We start from the raw sequence: 22,552 nt of genomic DNA, 5'->3' as shown, positions 1-22,552 counted from the left end.
TGAAGAAATAAAGATAAAAGTATCTCAGATACAATTGAAGTGAATCATCAAATCTTAGAATAGTCACCCCACAAACTATTGGTCATCATGCCCATGTTGCTTGGCAGTTCAGAAATCTTGTCAATCTTATTTCTTCTGTCATTCCCCTCGGAATTCCCTGATTTTTTTTCTCTTAATAGATTATCTAATTTTCTTTGGAAACCATTGATCATCTGTAAGATTAGTGCAAACAATTGGACAATCTAAGAAATAAAATTAATCCCCTGGATTTTTCCCCTTACATCCCTGATATTATTTGCCAATGGTTTCAAATCTGTCCCTGGTCCTTCACGTACCCCCCTACAGGTTAGCAGGCGAATTGGTCTCATGGGTGTAATTGGGCAGTACGGGCTCAATAAAACCATAAGACATAGGAGCAGATTTAGGCCATTTGGCCCATCAAGATTGTTTCACCATTCCATCATTGCTGATTTATTATCCTTCTCAACCTTTTTCTTAGTCTAACTAACCAAAAATATTGATTACTTGTACACCTTCATCGTACCTTCTCGCATTCTTCTTTGCTTGAAAAGACCAAGTCCCACCAAACCTTATAGCTGAAAAGGTTCTCAAGGCTGAAGGCTATTCCAGTAACTCTTTTCTGCACCTTTCCTCTGATTGACATGATCTTCCCAACTTGTGAAAACCAGAATTGAAGACACTACTCCAGTTACGGCTGAAGCAGTTCATGCAAGTTCAGATTCAATACTAGCTAACACAAACTGCATTGCAATTTCCAATCTGCCAGTTAAACCAATGCAGATTTGGGAACACTGTTACATTCATTTTATGTGCTGATTTGATGCCATCACCTTAAGCCAAATATCTCAATTATTTTTCAAAAATCCCATTTTCTGACAGAAGAGAATACCAACCTTGCAGAAACAGTAATGTACAATTCTGTGTCATTAATGCAGTAAAACAGCTGCTCTGAATCCAAGGTAACATCAAAGCTTGGCAACACTGGCAAAGATAGAAGAAGATCAATAGCATTTATTCCCATGGTCAAATCCAGGACCTAGACTATAGTCAAATTTGTATAACATACATGTCGGGAAGTCCAGAGGTAGAGGGTGAGACCGGGCCAGAGATGAGAGTTTGCAGACCCGATGTCTGTGAGTTTGAGAGTTCAGGACCAAGGACTGGGCGCCCAGTGTTGCCCTGTCCTGGATTTGGAGGCCTGCATGCGTGAGGTGTTGGGAGAGTCAGAAAGGGGTTTGTGTTACTGTTGTTATCTTGTTTTGTTCTGTTATTGTTGTTATTGCTGCATGTGCTGTTTTGTGTTGTTGTCGTTATGTTGAACATTGTGGCCATGTTGTGTTGATGCTGCAAAGTATGGCAACACTTGTCAAGACAACAATGCAATTCACTCTACGTTTCAATGTACATGTAGACAAGAAATCTGAACCTAAATATTATGTTGTCATCAGCTTTCCCCAAAACTCTCTACACCAAGTGGACTAAGTACTCACAAAGGGTGTAAAACCAAAACCACTGCATCTATAAATACAATAAACATTAGAAAATCATTGTTAACTTGATCACAATAATGCAATCAAACAAACTTTGATGCCAAACCAAATAAGGAATTATTGGAATAAAAACAAAATGCACAGCAGATTAACATTTGCACTTTGTCATCTCTGATGATAGATGATTAGCCTAAAATGTCATCTCTCCACAATAACTGCAGATTTGCCTAACCTAAAAAAGTAGTGGATATGTCCCTTCTCCAGCCTTGTATCCCTTTTGCCGATCACCTGTCCAGCTCTTGGCTCCATCCCTCCCCCTCCTGTCTTCTCCTATCATTTTGGATCTCCCCCTCCCCCTCCCACTTTCAAATCTCTTTCTATCTCTTCTTTCGGTTCGTCCTGACGAAGGGTCTCGGCCCAAAACGTCGACTGTACCTCTTCCTAGAGATGCTGCCTGGCCTGCTGCATTCCACCAGCATTTTGTGTGTGTTGCTTGAATTTGCAGCATCTGCAGATTTCCTCGTGTTATAGTGATGAAGAAGCTGGCTAGCGAGGCAACAGAGCGCATTGTGTCCAGTAGTACACCAAGAAAACCAGCTGAGAGCCTGAAAATTCTGTTACGGAAACCTAAGTCCTCCGCGACCTATGCAGGTTACCACCAATCTAATAGATAATTGGAAAGGCGTGGATAAAAAACTGATGGTGTAGGAGGAGGAGGAGGAAACGAAATAAGAGAAGGAACCAGAGGAGGAGGGGCAGGAGGAGGAATAGGGCTAAGAGGAATAGGAGTAAGAGGAGATGAACAAGAAATAGGAGGAGGAGGAATAGGATGAGGTGGAATATCAGAAAGAGGGGGATTAGGAATAGGAGGAGGAGGTGGCAAAGGAGTAGAAAGAGGAATAAGAATAAGAGGAGGAAGAATAGGAGGATGAGGTAGAAGAGGAGATGGAGGAGGATGGAGAGGAATGAGAGGAGGAGGAACAGGAGGTGGTGGATGAGGAATTGGGGAAAGAAATAGGAGGAGAATTGGGACAAGGAGGAACAGGTGTACAAATACGAAGAGGAGAAGGTGGGGAGTAGGAACAATAGGATGAGGTGTAGGAATAGGAGGATGGGAAGATTAAGAGGAGGAGGGTGAATTGGAGGAGGAGGAATAGGAAGAGAAGGAGGTGTATTGGATGAAGAGGAGAAGGACTAGGAAGATGAGGAGGAATATGAGGAAGAGGAGGAGGAGGACGAGAAGGCGGAAGAGGAGGAAGTAGAAGAGAAATAAGATTAGGAAGAGGAATAGGAGGAGGAGGAGGAGGAGGAGCAGGAATAGGAAGAGGAGCAATAAGAGAAGGATTAGGAGGAGGACTAGGAAGAAGGATAGGGGAAGAATTGGTATAGGATGAGGAGGAATAGGAAGAGAGGAGGAATAGTAGAATGAGGAGGAATAGGAGGAGGAGAAGGAATTGGTGGGGGAGGAGGAATAGGATTATTGAAGAGGGAGGAAGATTAGGAGGAGGACAAGGTGGAAGAGGAGGAGGAAGAGGAATTGGAGCAATAGGATGATTAGGAAGAAGACGAATAGGAGGAGGAGCAAGAGGAATAAGAGGATGAGGAATGGGAAGATGAGGAATTGGTCGAGTAGGGGGAATATCAGGAGGAGGAATAAGTGGAGGAATCAGTGGAGAATGAATCAGAGGAGGGTTATGAGGAGGGACAGATAGAGGAGGGAGAATGGGAGGAAAAGGAGGAGGAGGAATAGGAGAAGTAGGAGGAGGAGGAGGAGGAGTAGGAGGAACAGGTATAGAAGGCAGAGTCCACAGAGACTCAAGGCTGCAATTGCTGCCAAAGGTGCATCAACTAAATTCTGACTTGAAGGGGGTGAGTAATTATACAATTGACTGTATTGTGCTTAATAATTGCTGTAAATTTAGACCAATTTGTATTATTTTGACACAAAATAGTCTTCTGTTGATCAGTGTCAAAAAAGCCAAATTAAATCCACTATGATAATGGTGTAATGCCATAAAACATGAAAATTTCTAAGGCGGGTGGTGGGAATGCTTTTTATAGGCACTGTGTATGTTCCCAAGACTTTTGCACAATTTTCTATATTCTTTCTATCGTAGAAGCTAAACTTTTGTCTTTAATTTCAATCATCACAGTAATTACAAAGGTTAATATTCCTCACCATATTCCTTCACTTCAAACTGAGTTGTAAAATTTATATGAGGGGCATCTGCATAACTTGTAACTATCTTCCATATTCCAATACTGAAAAATATAAATTAATTAATAATATTAAACCACTGATTAAAATAAAATCTATGATAATTTTGTAAATACGAAAAGTCAACTTTAAATAAAAAATATTTTCCCTTGAAATCCAATGAAAATGAACAATCTTTGGGTCTTAATAGCATCCCTATATAATAAAAAACAGTAAAATCCTAAATTAGCAATGAATTCCATATTGCAAAATGAGACATAGCAGGTAATCCAGGGACAATTATCGATAGACCTGTCTCAATCCTCACAACTGTACCTAATTACTGTAGGATATTCACTCAGAAATGGATTGGATCAGACAACTAGTCTGAAACACATTAGATCATTGGACACAAGGTGCAACTCATCTTTGGAAATTAGGCACAGGCTATTTAACTAAAAATGCCAAACCACTTTGACCTGAAAAACCTAAGCCTAATAATCAATATGCCTCTGGAAAAGTGTATTAATTATTCAGGAACCCAAAATGAAGGACTGGAAGAAGGAGACCAAAGTCAAGCCATGGGATGTCTTCAGCTTCCTAGTAGAGCCCTCAGGGCACATTTACATTGTTTAATTTGCTTTAAAACAAGCACCTGTGGTTAGGTAAGAATCAGATATAGACCAAACCAGGGAAGAATATCTAGATATTAGCTTTTTGGTCACTATTACTAGCGTTGGCAGTTTGATCCAGATTTAATACTTAAAACTACATTTAACTGTTGTAGGATTCCTGTTTATGTCTCTGTGCTTTCAGTCCCAGACTCTGGATTACTTGTCCTGAATATCACACATCTAGGAAATCAGTAAACAGATTATCTCATCGTACTGGGGTCAGAAGAATTAAAATCAATACCAGTGATGCTGACTTTCCTGAAAAACATTAAGAAATATCTAGCAAAACACCTAAAAGTTGCTGGTGAATGCAGCAGGCCAGACAGCATCTCTAGGAAGAGGTACTGTTGATGTTTCGGGCCGAGGTGCTTCATTAGGACTAACTGAAAGAAGAGCTAGTAAGAGCTAGTCTCTTACAAGCTCGAACGTCTCGGCCCAGAACGTTGACTGTACCTCTTCCTAGAGATGCTGCCTGGCCTGCTGCGTTCACCAGCAACTTTTAGGTGTGTTGCTTGAAATTCCAGCATCTGCAGATTTCTTCGTGTTTGTGTTAAGAAATATCTGTTTGTTAGGGGACAGTTAATGCAGTAAGAATGACTCCAGGGCCTGTATTTTGTTTTATGTGTAAAACGTGAGAATTCTGGGAGACCTCCAGTTTCCCAGATAACCACATCTGAACCAAGTATGCTGAGCTGCAGGGATCGCTCCCTAAGCGACTCCCTTGTCCATTCATCCTTCCCTACTGATCTCCCTCCTGGCACTTAGCCTTACAAGCAGAGCAGGTGCTACATCTGCCCCAACATCTCCTCCCTCACTACCATTCAGGGCCCCCAACAGTCTTTCCAGGTGAGCAACACTTCACCTGTGAGTCTGTTGGGGTCATATTCTGTGTTTGGTGGCCTCCTGTATATCGGTGAGACCTGACGTAGACTGGGAGACCGCTTCGCCAAGCACCTACCAGAAAATGTGGGATCTCCTAGTGGCCACCCATTTTAATTCCACTTCCCATTCCCATTCTGATATGTCCCTCCATGGCCTCCTCCACTGTCGTGATGAGGCCACACTTAGGCTGGAGGAACACCACCTTATATTCTGTCTGGGTAGCCTCCAACCTGATGGCATGGACATCGATTTCACAAACTTCTGGTAATGTCCCCCACCTCCTCACTCTTTCACCATGTCCCATCCATTTTTCCCCCTCTCACCTTATCTCCTTGCCCGCCCATTGACTCCCTTGGGTGCTCCTCCCCCACCTTTTTTTCTCCCATGGCCTTCTATCTCTTTCATCTATCAACTTCCTAGTTCTTTACTTCACCTGAGCCCCTCCAGGTTTCACCTACCACCATGCGTTTCTCTTTCCCCTCACCCCACCTTTTAACTCTACTCCTCAGCTTTTTTTTCTCCGGTCCTACTGAAGGGTCTCAACCCGAAACGTCGACTGTACTCTTCCTAGATGTTGCCTGGCCTGCTGAGTTCTTCCAGCGTTTTGTGTGTGTTGCAGTTCTTCAGAGTCTGTATTAATGACCTTCAGCTCAAACAGGAGCCTGAGGGAGTAATGGATTGGAGCTACAGGGAGATAGTCACCCCAAAATTGCAGGAGGCAGGTAACTGAATGACTGTCAGAAGAAGGAAGGGAAATGGACAACCAGTGCAGAGTAACTCTCAGGCCATACCCGTGAAGATTAAGTATACCTTTCTGTGTGCTATTAAGGGGGATGACCTACCAGGGGCATCGCAGGGACCAGGCCTTTGGTACTGAGCCTGGCACTGTGGCCTAGAGGAGAAGAGTACTGCAGTAGTAGTGATAGGAGTTTCTATGGGAATACAGATTAGATTGTGTGGATGCAACAGAGACACCCAGATGGTATCTTGTCTCTTAGATGCCATGGTCAGAGATGTCTCGGATCGGTTCCATGACATCCTAAAGGAGGTGGGGGGTGTGAGCAGACGGAAGTCTTGATACATATTGGCAGCAATGCATAAGGAAGAAAGGTGAGGAGGTCCTGAAGAGAGATTTTAGGGAGCTTGGTAGAAAGCTGAAAAGAAGGATCTCCAGCGAAGTAATTTTTGGATTTGCTGCCTGTACTGCTTACTAGTGAGGGTAAGAATAGGATGATTTAGCATGGCTGAGGAACTTGTGCGAGGGAAGGGATTCAGATTTCTCGATCATTGTGATCTCTTCTGGGAAAGATATAATCTGTACAAAAGGGATGGATTGCACCTGAACCCAAAGGGGACCAAATCCTTGCGGGCAGGTTTGATAGAGCTGTTCGGGAGGGATTAAACTAATTTGGCAGGGAAATGGGAACCAGAGTGATGGGACTGAGGATAGGATAGTTGGTTTACAAGCAGATAAGACACAGGAGCAGAATTAGGCTATTCAGTCTATTGAAACCACTCCACCATTTCATCATGGCTGATCCCAGATCCCATTCAACCACATACATCTGCCCTCTCTACTTGATACCCCGACCAATCAGAATCTATCAGCTTCCGCTTTGAATATACCCATAGACTTGGCCTGCACCATTCTGTGGCTGAGCATTCCACAGATTCACCACTCGTTGGCTAAAAAAATTCCTCCTTACTTCTCTTCTAAAAGGTTGCCCCTCAATTTTGAGGCTGTGCCTTCTAGTTCTGGATACCTCCACCAGAGGAAACATCCTCCCTACATCCATCTTATCTAGTACTTTCAACATTTGGTAGGTTTCAATGAGATCCCCACGCATTCTTCTAAATTCCAGTGAGTACAAGCCCAAAGCTGCCAAACACTATGCATATGTTAACCCCTTCATTCCTGGAATCATTCTTATGAACCTCCTCATTATCTGCTTGTTTTTATATTCTATTCCCCTTGAAACAAATGCCAACATTGCGTTTGTCTTCTTTACCACAGACACAGTCTCAACCTGTGAATTAACCTTCTGGGTGTCTTACACAAGAACTCTTATGTCCCTTTGAACCTCTGATAATTGAATTTTCTTCCCATTTAGATAATAGTCTACACTATTGTTCCTTTTACTAAAAGGCATTATCATACATTTCACAACACTATATTCCATCTGTCACTCTTATGCTATTCTTCCAATTTGTCCAAGTCCTGCTGCAGTCGCTTTGCTTCCTTAACACTACCTACCACTCTACCTTTCTTCGTATTATCCACAAACTTTGCCACAAAGCCATCAACTCCACCATCTGCCCAAGACCTCTTTCAGAGTCGATGCCTCCAGAAGACACGGTACATCATGAAAGACCCCTCGCACCCTCTCCATGAACTGTTTGTTCTTCTGCCATCAGGCAAACATTACAGGAGCATCAAAACTAAAACCACAAGGCTACTAAACAGCTTCCTCCCACAGGCAGTCAGACTGCTGAATAGCTGCTCTACCTGACTCTGCTTTGGACACTTCTAACTTGCACTGGACACTTATAACTGATTTTAACTGACATGTGGCTGTTGTGTTTTACTATTTATTGTTATGTTTATTATTTAGTGTTGCGTTTGTTATGTTATGATTGCACTGCTCCTAGGAAACGCTGTCTCATTCTGCCCAGCAGAGCTGATGTACAGTTAGAATGACAATAAAGTTTTTTGAATCTTGAATCTTGAATCTTGAATCTTGAATCTAAATCGTTGTTCAAACAATGTGAATGTAGAAGTCCCTATACTGACCCCTGAGGAACACCATTGATCTCTGGCAGCCAACCAGAAAAGGCCCCCTTTATCACTCTCGCTGGTTCCTGCCTGTCAGTCATTCCTCTATCCATGTCAGTATCTTTCCTGCAACACCATAGCATTTTATCTTGTTAAACAGCCTCATGTGTGGCTCCTTATCAAATGACTTCTGAAAATCTAAGTTAATGACATGCACTGCCTCTCCTTTGTCCATACTGCTTGTTACTTCCTCGACAAATTCTAACAGATTTGTCAGATAAAATGCTGACTTTGACTTATTTATCATTAGTCTCCGAGCACCCTGAAACCTCGTCCATAATAATGGACTCCATCACTTTGTTGTGTTTTGTGCAGTGCATAGACAGACTCCTAGCAAGGAAAGGCTGATGACAGCACAAAGTTGCAGTTAATGGCAGGCGTTGCAATGCATGTTAGGGAAGTTTAAGTTCAGACACAGCCTCGGAATTGATGAACATTCATTTAGAATGGAGATGATGAGGAATCTTTTCACCCAGAGAGGGGCAAATCTATGGCATTTGTTGCCACAGGCAGCTGGGGAGCCACATCATTGGATATACAGTATTTAAGGCAGAGGGTGATAGATACTTGTTTAGTCAGGGGACAAAGGGATATGGGGAAAAGGCAGGAGTCATACTTCTTTATGACTATCACTTGGATACTCTCAGAGTTTGATGCTACCCAATCCCCTGTGCGTTTTCAGTGGTTTGACTTTTCACTTCTGATTTCCATCACCTGAAGGTTAGTTTTCATTTGACCCGTTTCATTCCAATCTATCAGTCTTTGAAACTGCAATAAATCTAGGTCCAAGCTGTCCAATAATAATTTTTAATTGTAGCAGAAATTAGTACATACTTCACAATCTCTGGTATTTTAAAGGTGTGTGCAACAATTCCAAAAGATCCTTGTGGAAGCTTGTCATCCTCTTTTGCAACAATACCTTGGGGATTCTGAAAATAGAATAAAATATCAAATTTCACGACGTACACCAGTGTTATTAAATCTGATTCTGACTCTGGATATCAGAAACAGGTTGAAGTATTTATTATACCAAACCTAAAGTCACATTAAAAAGGTGAAGCACAACAAGATGATGCTGTAGTAAATTCAGCGTTTCACATGGGTTCTCCAGCAGCAGTGGTCTAGGGCACTCCAAGTCCATGAGTTTGTCAGCTTCAACATGTATACATTTCCTGACCTGTTCATATTTCTGCCAATACAGATCTCAAAAGACAATCAGTTGAAGCACGAATCACATTGTGAAGAGAGAGGAGGGATGAATGGTGGGCTGCAGAGATGATTTCTAATGCTTATGTTAGAGTTCTGCATACTTAATGTAATAAAATACACAGCCATAGATTTCATGGGCCCTTCTAGCTGCTGTGTGATTCATGAAGATCATGGCATCTGTCCTGTTCTCTATCTCTTGTATCCCTATATTCTAAACATCTCAGTACTTTAGTCTTAGATGTGGATAATGATTCTGAGGTAGAGAATTACTAGGATTCACAATCCACTGGGAGAACTAGTTTCTGCTGACCTTAATCCCACAGTGCTCTCTGGCACTGAACTATTCCCCAAGGGGAAACATGCTTAAAGCATCTAGCACTGGCAGCAGTATCTGTGGCATAGTGTATCTCTTTAACACTGTAGTTTTCATCTAAGAAATTACTGAGTAAAATCACTCCTAATGAGACTGTGTGGGATCTCTTTGGAAGAACAAAGGTATCACTAATATTAAGCAACATGATGCATCAAGCAAAGACATCAGGCATTCACTAGTTCAGATATACAAACTAGGATTTTCATCTTAGATTCCTTTTTATCACTAAATTTCATTGCTGTCCCCGAAGGCACGTGTTGTGTCCTTGAGCAAGGCACTTAACCACACATTGCTCCATGCCTGTGTGAGGACTGGCGGACCACGCAGTCTTCCATTCCATGACTTGTAAGGAATGAAAATGCCTGACGCTGACCTCTTAGGCCTGAGTCGATGATCCATCCATCCATCCATCCCCTAAGGCTCTCATGCTGAGGGCCTGTTCCATAATAATCAAACTAAGGCTCTCACAAGCAATCATTCTTCAGCAAAGACACTGAATGTGGGATATTGTTCTCACTCAAAATCCACATTTCGGATTAAATTCAAGATTCAAGGTACAAGGCATATTTATGGTGAAAGTATGTATGCAGTATACCACTCTGAGATTTGTCTTTTCCAGACAGCTACAAAGCAAAGAAAACCATGGAAACCATTCAAAGCTTCGACACCTCAAGGCCACTCACCTCCTAGAGACTTCTTGGAGACAGCAAAATGCCAGATCGCTCAATCAATCATGAAACTGTAGATCACAGGCTCCAACAGGACCAGATACACATTTAAAATAAAAAGAAGACATAGAAGAGGTAAAAGAAGCCCTTGGGACGATCTGGAAGATGTTGCCCAAGGTAGTGCGGTTCACTGGCACCACCTTGGTGAGAAACAAGCCCAAGAATTAGTGGGTTAAAAATCCCCTTCTTCAGCCCCACAATCCCCTATGATCTTTCAATTGATTCAATACTATCTTCTTCATCCGGATTTCAGATGCTTCCAAATACTTGTCTGTTCTCAATTTTTCTTCCTTCAATGCGGTCTAGAATCTTTCCATCTGATCAGCTGTCTTACTATCTTCATTTATTTCAGGGTACAGTAATAATTTATTTGATAATACGGTGTTGTGATTTGTTGGGTTCGAGTGGCTCTCCTTGGAGAGACTGTTGAGCTTGAGTCACTCCCCTCGGAGGCTGCTGGGTTGGAGTCACTCTCCTCGGACAGGCTGCTGGGTTTGTGTCACGCCCCTCGTAGAGGCTGCTGGTTTGGAGTCGCTCCCCTCGGAAAGGATGCTGGATATGAGTCACTCCCCTGGGAGAGGCTGCTGGGTTTGAGTCACTCCCCTTGGAGAGGCTTCTGGATATGAGTCACTCCCCTCGGAGAGGCTGCTGGGTTTGAGTCAGTCTCCTCGGACAGGCTGCTGGGTCTGAGTCACTCCCTTCAGAGAGGCTGCTGATTTTGAGTCACTCCTCTTGGAGAGGCTGCTGTGTTTGAGCGGTTCTCCCTTCAATTCTCTGAGAGATATTATCGAAATTCTGAGGGTTATGGATTGGACTGTGGTTCACATTGGCTTCTTTCAGTTCTATATTTTTATTTTCCTGTTTTTTCACCCATTCTTTCTAGTTGCCAATTGGCGGGCTGCAGATTTAAGCTTTGATGTTCTTGATTCTGTTTCTCCTTGTGAGCGATCTGTTAGTTTTTAGTGTGCAAGAAAGAGGGTGGGGGGTGTTGAAGGTATTGTCACAGTTTCTTTTTTCCTTATTTGCGATATGTAGATTCTTTTAGCTGTTTTGCAAGGGAGAGGTTTGCTGGTGTGTGGTTTGCAAGTTTTTGTTTCTTTTTCTTTTCGGTGGGGGAATTGATGCCTCTTCTTTCAATCAACGATGCTTTGTTTTTTCTGTATTTCATGACTATCTGGAGAAGACAAATCTTAGAGTTGTATTCTGCACACATACTTTGATAATGAAATGAACCTTTGAAGTTCAGACAGGCGGGAACTGTAAATGCTTCCCTTCAAAGTTAATTCCTGATCTTCGTCTTGGGCAATGTAGTCACTGAGAAACTACACTGTGATGGTAAAAATATTTCACATTTTTTAAATAGAACAATTGTGCCTTACCACAAATTTAACAACTTGGGAATCGATTCTTGGCTTCATCTCAGAGTCCAACTTATACAAGCGATAATGCACTGAAAAACAGCACACAATAATTAATCTGCAGGGCAGCTTTTCATAATCTAACCATCTAGTCTTTACGTTCAATGCCATTACTGTCACTGAGTCACTTGATATCACTATGTTGGGATGTGCAGGCGGTGTCATCAATAGTCAAAAACTCAACTGAAACAACCACATAAATAAAGTAATTGCAACAGCCGATAAGAAACTGAAATTCTTGTGGTAAGTGATCACCCTCCCGACACACCTGGCTCAGGTATACCAGGAGGGCTCCTTCCACTGACTATAAAGTTCAAGTCGTGAATTTGATGGAATAACCTCCACTTGCCTGGATGAGTGCAGTGGCTTGTTCAGCACAATGCAGAATAAGACAGCATGTCACAGAAGCATATGATCAACTATCCTCAATATTACTTGTCTTCACCACCTGCATACAGTGGTTGTAATATGTAATATCTACAGAATGCATTGGAATAAGATGCCCTGCCTGCTCTAACAATACCTCCCAAACCATCTACTTTTAACACCAAGGTAAACAAGAGTATCAGGCACAATAGCCGTCATTACTTACAGGTCCCTCTCTGTCACATAGTATCCACACATGGAAATATTTCACCAGTCTTCATCGTGGCTGGGTCTAAAACCTGGGATTCTGTATCCAAAAGCACTTGGAAAAAGCCTTCACTAGAAGGACTGCAGTGGATCTGGAGTTCCCTTACAACTGCTTTCCCAGGTCAATTAAGAATGGGAAGTAACACTGTTTTGTTTGGCTGTATTCATTGGTGTTCATGTATGGTTGACTAATAATTAAACCTCAACTTGAATTTGAATAAGTAAGTGGTGAAAGTCATGTCTCAAGAAAGAATTTAACTGCTGAATGACATTCCCCAGAGCACAGGAGAGTGAGAGATTTGAAATGAAGGGGATAGACAGGAAAATGTAAGCAGGCTTTTTCCACTGAGGTTGGTTGAGACCAGAACTAGAGATCATAGGTTAAATGCGAAAGATGAAATATTTAAGGGATCCTAAGAGTTAACTTCTTCACCCAGAGAGTGACAAAAGCTTGACATGTTCTGCCAGTGAAAGTGGTGGATAAGGATTTGACTGCAACATTTAAGAGAAGTTTGGATGAATACATGGATGGGAGAGATATGGAGTGCTCTGGTCCAGGTGTGGGCTGATGGGACTAGGCAGAATACCAGTTCAGCATGGATTAGATGGGCTGAAGGGCCCATTTCTTTGCTGTGCTGTAGTGCTTTATGATTCTATAACAGGACAAACACCTTAAACACTTGACAGAGAAGGAAATCTGACCTCCTGCTGGCACTGGAAATAATTATTCAGAAAAATCTTCAACAAAACTTTCATCACTTTGGTTCTTCGCAGGACGAACATTTAGACCCTCACATATGGTATTGTTTGTGATAACAGGGCACATAATAAATGTTAGTTGAACACATTCACACTAGATGATTCAGGAACCAAGGGAAAACATCTCACATTGGCATGCTGTTACAATAAGGACAGTTGCACTGAGAGGCTGGGTATTGCTGTTGGAATACCATGGAGATCTGTCGATATTGGATGACTTGAGCATGTTGCAGTGGGGAGCACTCTGCTCCCCTTGCATGCAAAAAATCTAGGCAGACAATCTAATGCTTGCTGTGAAGACATTACCTATTGTTGCACTGTCAGTACTAGTCTCTGTTGGACAAAATTGCATATTAACCCCAGAACCTCTCACGTAAATACAAAAATAAAACACATTTGGTACTCTTCCAAAGAAAGACAACCAGTATCTTGGGACCAATATTTATGTTTATGTTTCAGCCAAAACAGTTAAAACAGACTACCTGATACTTGTCACAAAGCTACAGAACCTGGGTCTCTGTACCCGACTCTGCAATTGGATCCTCAAATTCCCAACCGGAAGACCACGATATGTGCTTAGCCCACTGCCCTACTCTTCTATGTATCTATGACTGTGTGGCTAGGCGTAGCTCAAATGCCATCTGTAAATTTGTTGATGATACAACCATTGTTGGTAGAATTTCAGGTGCTGACGAGAGGGCGTACAGGAGTGAGATATACCAGCTGGTTGGGTGGTGTCACAGCAACAACCTTGTACTCAATGTCAGTGAGATCAAAGGGCTGGTTGTAGACTTCAGAAAGGGTAAGACAAAGGAACACGAACCAATCCTTACAGAGGGATCAGAAGTGAAGAAAGTGAGCAATTTCAAGTTCCTGGGTGTCAATATCTCTGAAGATCTAACCTGTTCCCAACTTATTGATACAGCTATAAAGAAGGCAAGACAGCTAGCTATATTTCATGAGGAGTTTTGGTTTGTCACCCAAAATACTCAAAAACCTCTACAGATGTACTGTGGTGAGCATTCTGATGGTTTGCATCACTGTCTGGTATGCAGGGATGGGTGCTGCACAGGATCGAATGAAGCTACAGAAAGTTGTAAAATTGGTCAGCTCCAGCATGGGTACTAGCCTCCCTAGTATCCAAGACATCTTCAAGCAGCGGTGCTTCAGAAAGGCGGCATCCATTATTCAGGACCCCCACCATCTAGGGCATTGTTACCATCAGGAAGGAGGTACAGAAGTCTGAAGGCACACACTCAACGATTCAGGAACAGTTTCTTCACCTCTGCTATCCGATTTCTAAATGGACATTGAACCCATGAATACTACCTCACTTACTATTATTTCTGTTTTTGCACTATTTTTAATTCAATGACTTAATATACATACATGCACATACTGTAACTGATTATATTTTCTATATTTATCAGGTATTGCATTGTGCTGTCGCCACTAAGTTAACAAATTTCACAACATAAACTGGTGATATTAGACCTGATTCTGATTCTGACATAATGTCTGTGGAAGTTTGCTGTACAATTTACCATGATTAATTTTCAAATGTGCACCTCATTAGTTGTTAAAACATTCGAATGTTCATATATATATAAAAATAAGCATTCAACCATCATTACCAGTTTGAGTTGGTGTGTAGATCGGTTTGTCAGTCTGAATAAAAATATATCCTTTTTGATGAGAAATAAGGATAACAGTTTTCAGTTTAAAATATTTTGATGTTGCTTCTAAAGCTGCAAACAGGTCCTCACTGGATTCCTTTGGAAGTTTATCTGCAGGTATCTGGCAAAAATAAATGAAATGGGTGTATTTTTACTTTTCAATCTTGCAGTTTCCTTTTCATTTTTCACTCCAAATTACAATCATGCAAAATCCACAAAATACACAAATTCTTCCTTTCGTTAGTAGGGTTAAATGCAACATGAAGTACCAACCAAGCATTGTTTCCCCCATTACACACTTCAGAAATTTTCTTCGATGGAAGTGATTTTCAGAAATGTGAATCCTACAAAAACCACGATCACAGTTCACATTTAGAGCGACAAACCTGAAAATTAATTTCCATTCCAGAATTCTCACCACTGAGTAGACTGCCAATGCTCTAAAGCTGTTACCAGCTGGGCGATTATGGCATTAATAAGTCCAATATCTAGTGGTCTTCAGGTCTGATGGATACAGAATGGACCAGAATTGACTCGTAGAAACCTTTGAGACTTGTGAAGCAATAGGGGTTACATGTATAGATACGGATATTTAAAACAGAAATTTCTAACTTTTTCCTTTTCCTTGCATGCACCAATAGTGCTGGCAGCTCATTCCAATCTCTTATGATTCTCTGAGTGAAGAAATTTCCCCTCATGTTTCCCTTAAACTTTTCATCTTTCACCCTTAACCTATGACGGCTGGTTCTACTTCCACCAAACCTCAGAGGAAAAAGCCTGCTTGCATTTACTCTTCTCTAACCCCTCATAATTTTGAATACCTCCATCAAATCTCCTCTCAAACTTGTAAATTCCAGGGAATTTAATCTTTCCTTATCACTCAGGACCTTCAGACCCAGCAACATCCTTGGAAATTTTCTCTGTACTCGTTCAACATTATTTAGATCTTTCCTCTGGCTGGGTGACCAAAACTCCACACAGTACTACAAACTGGGCCTCACTAGTGTCTTATACAGCTTCAACATAACATCCCATCTCCTGTACTCAATACTTTGATTTATGAAGGCCAACGTGCCAAAAGCTTATTTTACAAATCTATCTGCTTGTGATGTCACTTTCAGTGAATTATGAACCGGTATTCCTTTGTTCTATCGGACTCTTCAGTGCCCTAACTTTCACTGTGTAAGACTTACCCTGGTTGGTCCTACCTCGCCCTTCTCTGTATTAAATTCCACTTTCAATTTTTCAGTCTGTTTTTCCAGCAGGTGCAGATCCCACTACAAGCCATGTTAGCCTTCCTCACTGTCTACTACACCCCCAATCTTGGTGTCAACTGCAAATTTACTAATCCAATTAACCACATTGTCATCCTGATCATTGACATAGATGACAAACAACAACAGACCTAGCACTGATATATGCAGCATTCCAGTAGTCACTAGTCACTAATGGTACAAATCAGTTAAGCTCTAATACATTTAAATTTGCTGCTCTTAGTATTCTGCGGGTTAATCCCATCATATTTCTAGAGCACTGTAGATGGTAACTCCATCATGAACAGTCCCAAGCTCATGTTCCAAACGAGGACAGTTGGGCATGCTGCTTTCCACAAAAAGCAAGAGCTACAGAAACACCAGCACAAGTTCTAAAGTCCTCATCCCTGGGAGAAGAAGGATCTTTGAAGATGGGCTACACCCTGGGTCAAGTTCAAAGGATAGAGAAGAATACTCTGCTAAGCTGCTGTCCGCCGCCTATGCCCAGTAAAGGGTTAATGGGCTGAAGTAAGTAGGTACTATATATGATGCAAACATTAATTGGATAATAGCTGAGTTGTGAGTTATAGAGTACGTATGGTACTGCCCTTCCAAGTATAACATTATTAACACAGCTAAAATCTGAGTTAATGGTGACCTCGTGATGTTACAGAGGCACTGAAAATCTTGAAAAATAATTATATGATTTCTCTTTCTACCTGGCAGTTGTCTCATGATTATTAGACTGGCATTGATTGCACAAATGGAATATGTATAGAACACAACACTCAGGGAAGTTATCAGCTTCTGACTGTACAATACTTTCAACCAATGAAGAACCAACCTCCTTGCAGTCATACAACTCCAGTCACTAAAGTAGTAAACATATTCAGAAATGCAATTTAAACATTCTGCCCCAAGTTAAATTTGCTGTCAGTATAAGCATAGTGATTCAATGAAGTCCATATATAGATTGAGATTATACTGCCATTCTTGCAAAGATATACTTACAGTGACACAATACAAGCTAAGTTTGTGATTCATCAGGATTCTCTTCTTAGCCACAAATTACTGAAAAGCTCACACAAAGGTAACAGCTAATATCTACACTGCTATGCTTCAAGAAAAAAACTACTTTGAAGAGCTATTAAAAGACTGAGACAGTTTAATTTAATCTGTATGTTTACCTTAACAGTGGCAGAAGCTATATAATCATTTTTTGATGTCAAATTTATTTGGGTTAAATGTAATGAGATCTTCTGTTCAGGGAAAAGAAGCAAAATAATTTGAACTTTAATGTCAAAATTGACATTGTGGGCTTCCACGACAACAGTTTCTTCACTTTCGATTCGCAAAACATTGGGAGCAGTCATTACATATCTGTAGGAATAATAAAGAACAAATATGTTTCAACATAGAATTTTTTTAAATCTTGCTTAATATTCATTTACAGAAGGTGCAAAATATCCAAATATAAGAAATTGAAGTAACATCAGGTGTGTGGCACTTAAATGGAAAGCAATCTAAATATCCAAGGTATGTCCTCCATCTTAGGTATTTAAATAAATAGGGAGATTGAGGTTACATTCCTGACCAGCAATCTAAATGCCTAGACGGATCATTCCAATCCCACCACAGGAGCTGAGAAATTAAATAGTGTTAATTAGAAATCTTGAATAAAGATCTTGCATCAGTAGTTGCATCTACCAGATCATCATAAAATCCTTTAAGAAAGTAATCTGCTACCTCACACTGTCTGATTAAATGAACCAGAATCAATTTTATTTCCACTGACATAAGTCATGATTAATTTTGAGACTGTAGTACAATACAAGACAAAACAATTTCTATATAAAGTTACAAATATTTAAAGATTGCAAAAAGCTGAACAGTGAAGTCATGGTCATGGATTTAAGAACCATTCAAAAATCTGATGACGGAGGGAAAGAAGCTGTTCTAAAAATGTTGAGAGTGGGCCTTCAGGTTTCTGTACATCTCCTCCGAATTTAAGCTAATATGTAATATATAATAAAAAAGAAGACAGCTAATTCTCCTCTTATCTATTCATGGAGAGAGAAAAAAAACTTTATATTTTTACAAAGTAAATGAAGAAGAAAAAAACCCACTAAACTATATGAGAAAAGAGAAAAAAAGGGACTGGGCAGTCCATTCTGAGGATATGACCAAAAAAAAGGAAAGACTTTCTGATCAAATCTAAAACTTTGAGAAAAAAAATTGGAAGAGTAATAAATCAAATCAAATTAAAATATTGAATAAAAGGTCACCAGATTTGCTCAAATTTAAAGGATGTATCAAATGTCTGACTTCTTATTTTCTCTAAACTTAAACAGGACATAATGGAGGAAAGCCAATAAAAGACAGTAGGTGGATTAGAATCCTTCTACTTCAGTAAAATGGCTCTCCTAGCCAATGAAGTTGAAAAGGCTATCATACGTTGGGCAGAAACAGGAATATTTCCTGCTTCCGATAGGTTAATCCCAAAGATTGCTGTAAGTAAATTAGGTTGTAGGTCCAGATCCAAGACTTTTGATAGCGTTTTAAAAACATCTCTCCAAAAGTTATCTAGCTTTATGTGAGACCAAAACATATGAGTTAAAGTGGCCACCTCAATATTACATCTGTCACAAATAGGATTGATATTGGAAAAAGTATGTGCTAGTTTATCCTTTGACATATGGGCCTGATGCACTACCTTGAACTGTATCAAGGAATGACGGGCACAAAAAAATGAGTTATTAACTATGATGGGGTCCTGAATTACACCTATGAACTGTGTTTTTGAAAAGAGAGAGAGAGAGAGAGAGAGATATTTAACACCGACATCTTGTTTTTAAGAGAGAGAGAAAGAAAGAGAGAGAGAGAGACGGATGAAGACAGCTTTGAGGTGGTGTTATGAACCCCTGAAGTTCATATTTCCTGTGGACTGTCACTTTAAGGCACGAGACTAACCATTGGATTTCTGCTGAGTCTTGAGAGAGAGGGTACCGAGCAGCTCGTAAGTCGCTATGGTGACCGAGGGCACAGCGTTATTTGATGGACAATTGATGTTATGGTTTCTCTGGAGCATGTTTATACTTCCCAAGGACATGGCCTGCTAGTGCGTTCTTACACAGACAAAGAAAGAAGCAGTTATTTGAGAGATAGTTGGTACTCAGTATGGTGAGATAAATAGGAGGTCAGATGATAGACCTGCTACGCATGATTTTGGACACTGAATGAGCTTTGTTGTGCCCACAGAAAAAGTGGGTTTTTTGGAGAATCGATCAGGCGGATCAATCAGTGGCTCTTGCTGTATGAACAGGGTGAGACCAGTGGGGAATTATTCATGAGGCTAACCCTCGCCTGGGTTGATAGTTTCACCACAGAAGAACGGTCCCCTTTTTGAAGTCACAGTCGGTGACTTTTAAAGGGTTTCGGAGGACAACGGGAAGATCGATGGCGTCAGCTCATCTGAAGACTCAAATCTCTCCCTCTCTCTCTCTCTCTGTCACTACTTAACTCAATACCATGAACTGAACTGAACTTTACTCATTATCATAAGACTATCTATTTACCCCTAGATTTGAAGAAGTTTGATTTTCATACATTTCCACACTTACTGATATATAATCATTGCTAACCTGTTTGATTTATCTGCATTTATATTACTGTATTGCGTAGTTACTAATAAATATCACAAGTTAATTGCAATAGCAAAAAGTGTTTTCTATTTCTGTTGGTTCTTTAACCTGTCACAGGGTACGTGACATAACCAAATGAAAAATTTTACTACATTGCTTATCTGAAAATGACTCTTGAAATTCCAATTCCCAAGCACATTTAATTTTATCGTTAGATATCATTCGTAAATTCAATAACCGTTTATAAATTATAGCTATCAACCCTTTTTGAAGTGGTTTAAGCTGAAAGAGAGCATCTGTCATATTAAGTGGATAAGCAGAAGGGTAATTTGGCAACAAACCACGTAAAAATTCCTAATTTGTAAATATCTAAAGAAGTGTACATTAGATAAATTATATTTATCTACTAACGGAGAAAAAGACATTAAACAATCCCCTAAAAACAAATCTGAAACAAATCCCTTGGTTTTCCAAATTAAAAAGGCCTTATCTAAAATTGATGGTTTAAAAAAAAAGAAAAAAAATGAAATGGATATTAGTAGAAAGGACAAAATTATTCAACTTAATTATTCAACTTAAAAAACCCAAGTTTCGAGTCATGACTTGAGTTCTCTGTCAAGTCCAAGTCCCGAGTCCAAGTCCAGGTTTTACAGTTTGTCACTCTACATCTAAGTTCATGTTGTCATTTTGTCCTCGCTCCTTGGCTTCCCTAGCGTTCTTAATAAACATGGTCCAGTTCCTAGTACTTCAGTGTCTGTGTCTTGCATTTGGGTCTGCTTCCATCGCCCTTATGACACTCTTAATCTTTTCAAAGATTTTCAAGTTCCCTGGCCCCCATCATTTTATTTTCACTATGGATGTCCAGTCCCTATACAACTCCATCCCCCACCAGGAAGGCCTCAAAGCTCTTCATTTCTTTCTGGGCACCAGACCCAACCAGTTCTCCTCCACCATCACTCTCCTTCATCAAGGAGAACTTGTCCTCACTATTAATAATTATTTCTTTGGCTCTTCCAACTTCCCTCAAACAAAAGGTTTGTTTTGCTGGGACACATACACATGCATGAATCCCAGCTATACCTGCCTTTTTGTTGGCTATGTGGAACTGACAATGTTCCAAGACTACACTGGTGTCTTGCCTCCAACTTCCACCCTGGCCTCAAATTTACCTGGTCCAGTTCTGACAACCCCCCTTCCCCTTTCTTGATCTCACTGTCTCTATCTCTGGAGACAGCTTATCAACTGATGTCTGTTATAAACCCACGGACTCTCACAGCTACCTGGAATATACCACCCTGTTACTTGTAAAAACACCAACCCTTTCTCTCAATTCCTCCGTCTCCACTGCACCTGCACTCAGGATAAGGTTTTTCATTCTAGAACAAAGGAGATGTCCTCCTTTTTCAAAGAAAGGGGCTTCCCTTCCTCCACCATCAATGCTGCCCTCAACTGCATCTCTTCCATTTTACACACATCTGTTTTTACCCCATCCTCCCATCACCCTACCAGGGGTAGGGTTCCTCTTGTCTTCACCTACCACCCCATCAGCCTTTGTATCCAGCACATAATTCTCTGTAACTCCCACCATCTCCTGTGAGATCCCAACACCAATCACATCTTTCCCTCCCTCGCATTTTCTGATTTCTGCAGAGATCACTCCCTACGCGATTCCCTTGTCCAGTCATCCCTCCCCACTGATCTGGCACTTATCCTTGAAAGCAGAACAAGTGCTACACCTGCCCCTACACCTCCTCCCTCACTACCATTCAGGGCCCCAAACGGCCCTTCCAAGTGAGGCGACACTTCACCTGTGTGCCTGTTGGGGTCATATACTGTGACTGGTGCTCCTGGTGTGGTCTCCTGTATGTCAGTGAGACCCAATGTAGATTGGAAGACTGTTTCGCTGAACACCTATGGTCTGTCCACCAGATGAAGCGAAATCTCTCAGTGGCCACCCATTTTAATTCCATTTTCCATTCCCAGTCTGGTATGTCATTCCATGGCCTCCTCTACTGTTGCGATGAGGTCACACTCAGGTTGGAGGAACAACACCTTATATTCCATCTGGGTAGCCTCCAACCTGATGGCATGAACATCAATTTCTCAAACTTCAGGTAATGGCTCCTCTGCCCTCTCTTGCACCCTTCCCATCCCCTTTTCCCTCTCTCACCTTATCTCCTTGCCTGCCCATCACCTCCCACTGCTGCTGCTACACCTTTTTCTTTCTTCCATGCCCTTTTGTTCTCTCCTGTCAGACTCCCCCTTCTTCAGCCCAGTATGTCTTTCACTAATCAACTTCCCAGCTCTTTATTTCATCCCTCCTGCTTCTGGCATCACCTATCACCTTGTGTGTCTCTCTCCCCTCCACCACATTTTAAATCTACTCCTCATCTTTTTACTCCAGTCCTGCCGAAGGGTCTCGGCCTAAAACGTTAGCTATACTCTTTTCCATAGATGCTGCCTGCCTTGCTGAGTTCCTTCAGCACTTTGTGTGTATTGCTGGGATTTCCAACATCTGCAGATTTTCTCTTGTTTGTGATTTTATTGCATTTTGTTATGTTGAAATGCAGGAATCTGACAACCAATCTGTTCACAGGAAACACCCATATCACAAGAGATTCTACAAATGTTGGAAATCCGAGCAACGCACATAAAATGCTGGAGGAACTCAGCAGATCAGGCAGCATCTATGGAGAGGGATAAACAGTCAACATTTCAGTCTGAGACCTTTTGTCAGGACTGAAAAGGAAGGGTGCAGAAGCCAG

At 41.2% G+C, this 22,552-nt stretch overlaps 1 protein-coding gene across 4 annotated transcripts in view; it reads right to left on the bottom strand.

Moving 5' to 3' along the window:
- The window catches only part of LOC134339484 (complement C3-like), a 168,295-nt gene that overhangs the window by 141,291 nt on the left and 4,452 nt on the right, over positions 1–22,552 (bottom strand). For all 4 annotated transcript variants that reach the window (XR_010016409.1, XR_010016411.1, XR_010016410.1 and 1 more), the window contains exons 2-7: positions 17,334–17,526; positions 14,852–15,014; positions 11,787–11,857; positions 8,932–9,026; positions 3,691–3,773; positions 915–1,002 (exon numbers count right to left, since the gene is read on the bottom strand). Coding sequence is in view for 1 of the 4 variants with exons in the window: in XM_063036036.1 (XP_062892106.1) it covers positions 915–1,002; positions 3,691–3,773; positions 8,932–9,026; positions 11,787–11,857; positions 14,852–15,014; positions 17,334–17,526 (693 nt within the window). In the remaining 3 variants the exon portion in view is untranslated. The remainder of the gene's footprint in view (positions 1–914; positions 1,003–3,690; positions 3,774–8,931; positions 9,027–11,786; positions 11,858–14,851; positions 15,015–17,333; positions 17,527–22,552) is intronic.

The sequence above is a fragment of the Mobula hypostoma genome, chromosome 29 (genome assembly GCF_963921235.1).
Source record: "Mobula hypostoma chromosome 29, sMobHyp1.1, whole genome shotgun sequence".
NCBI lineage: Eukaryota > Metazoa > Chordata > Chondrichthyes > Myliobatiformes > Myliobatidae > Mobula > Mobula hypostoma.
Note: the sequence above shows the minus strand (reverse complement) of the source record. Positions and strands in the feature narration are given on the sequence as shown.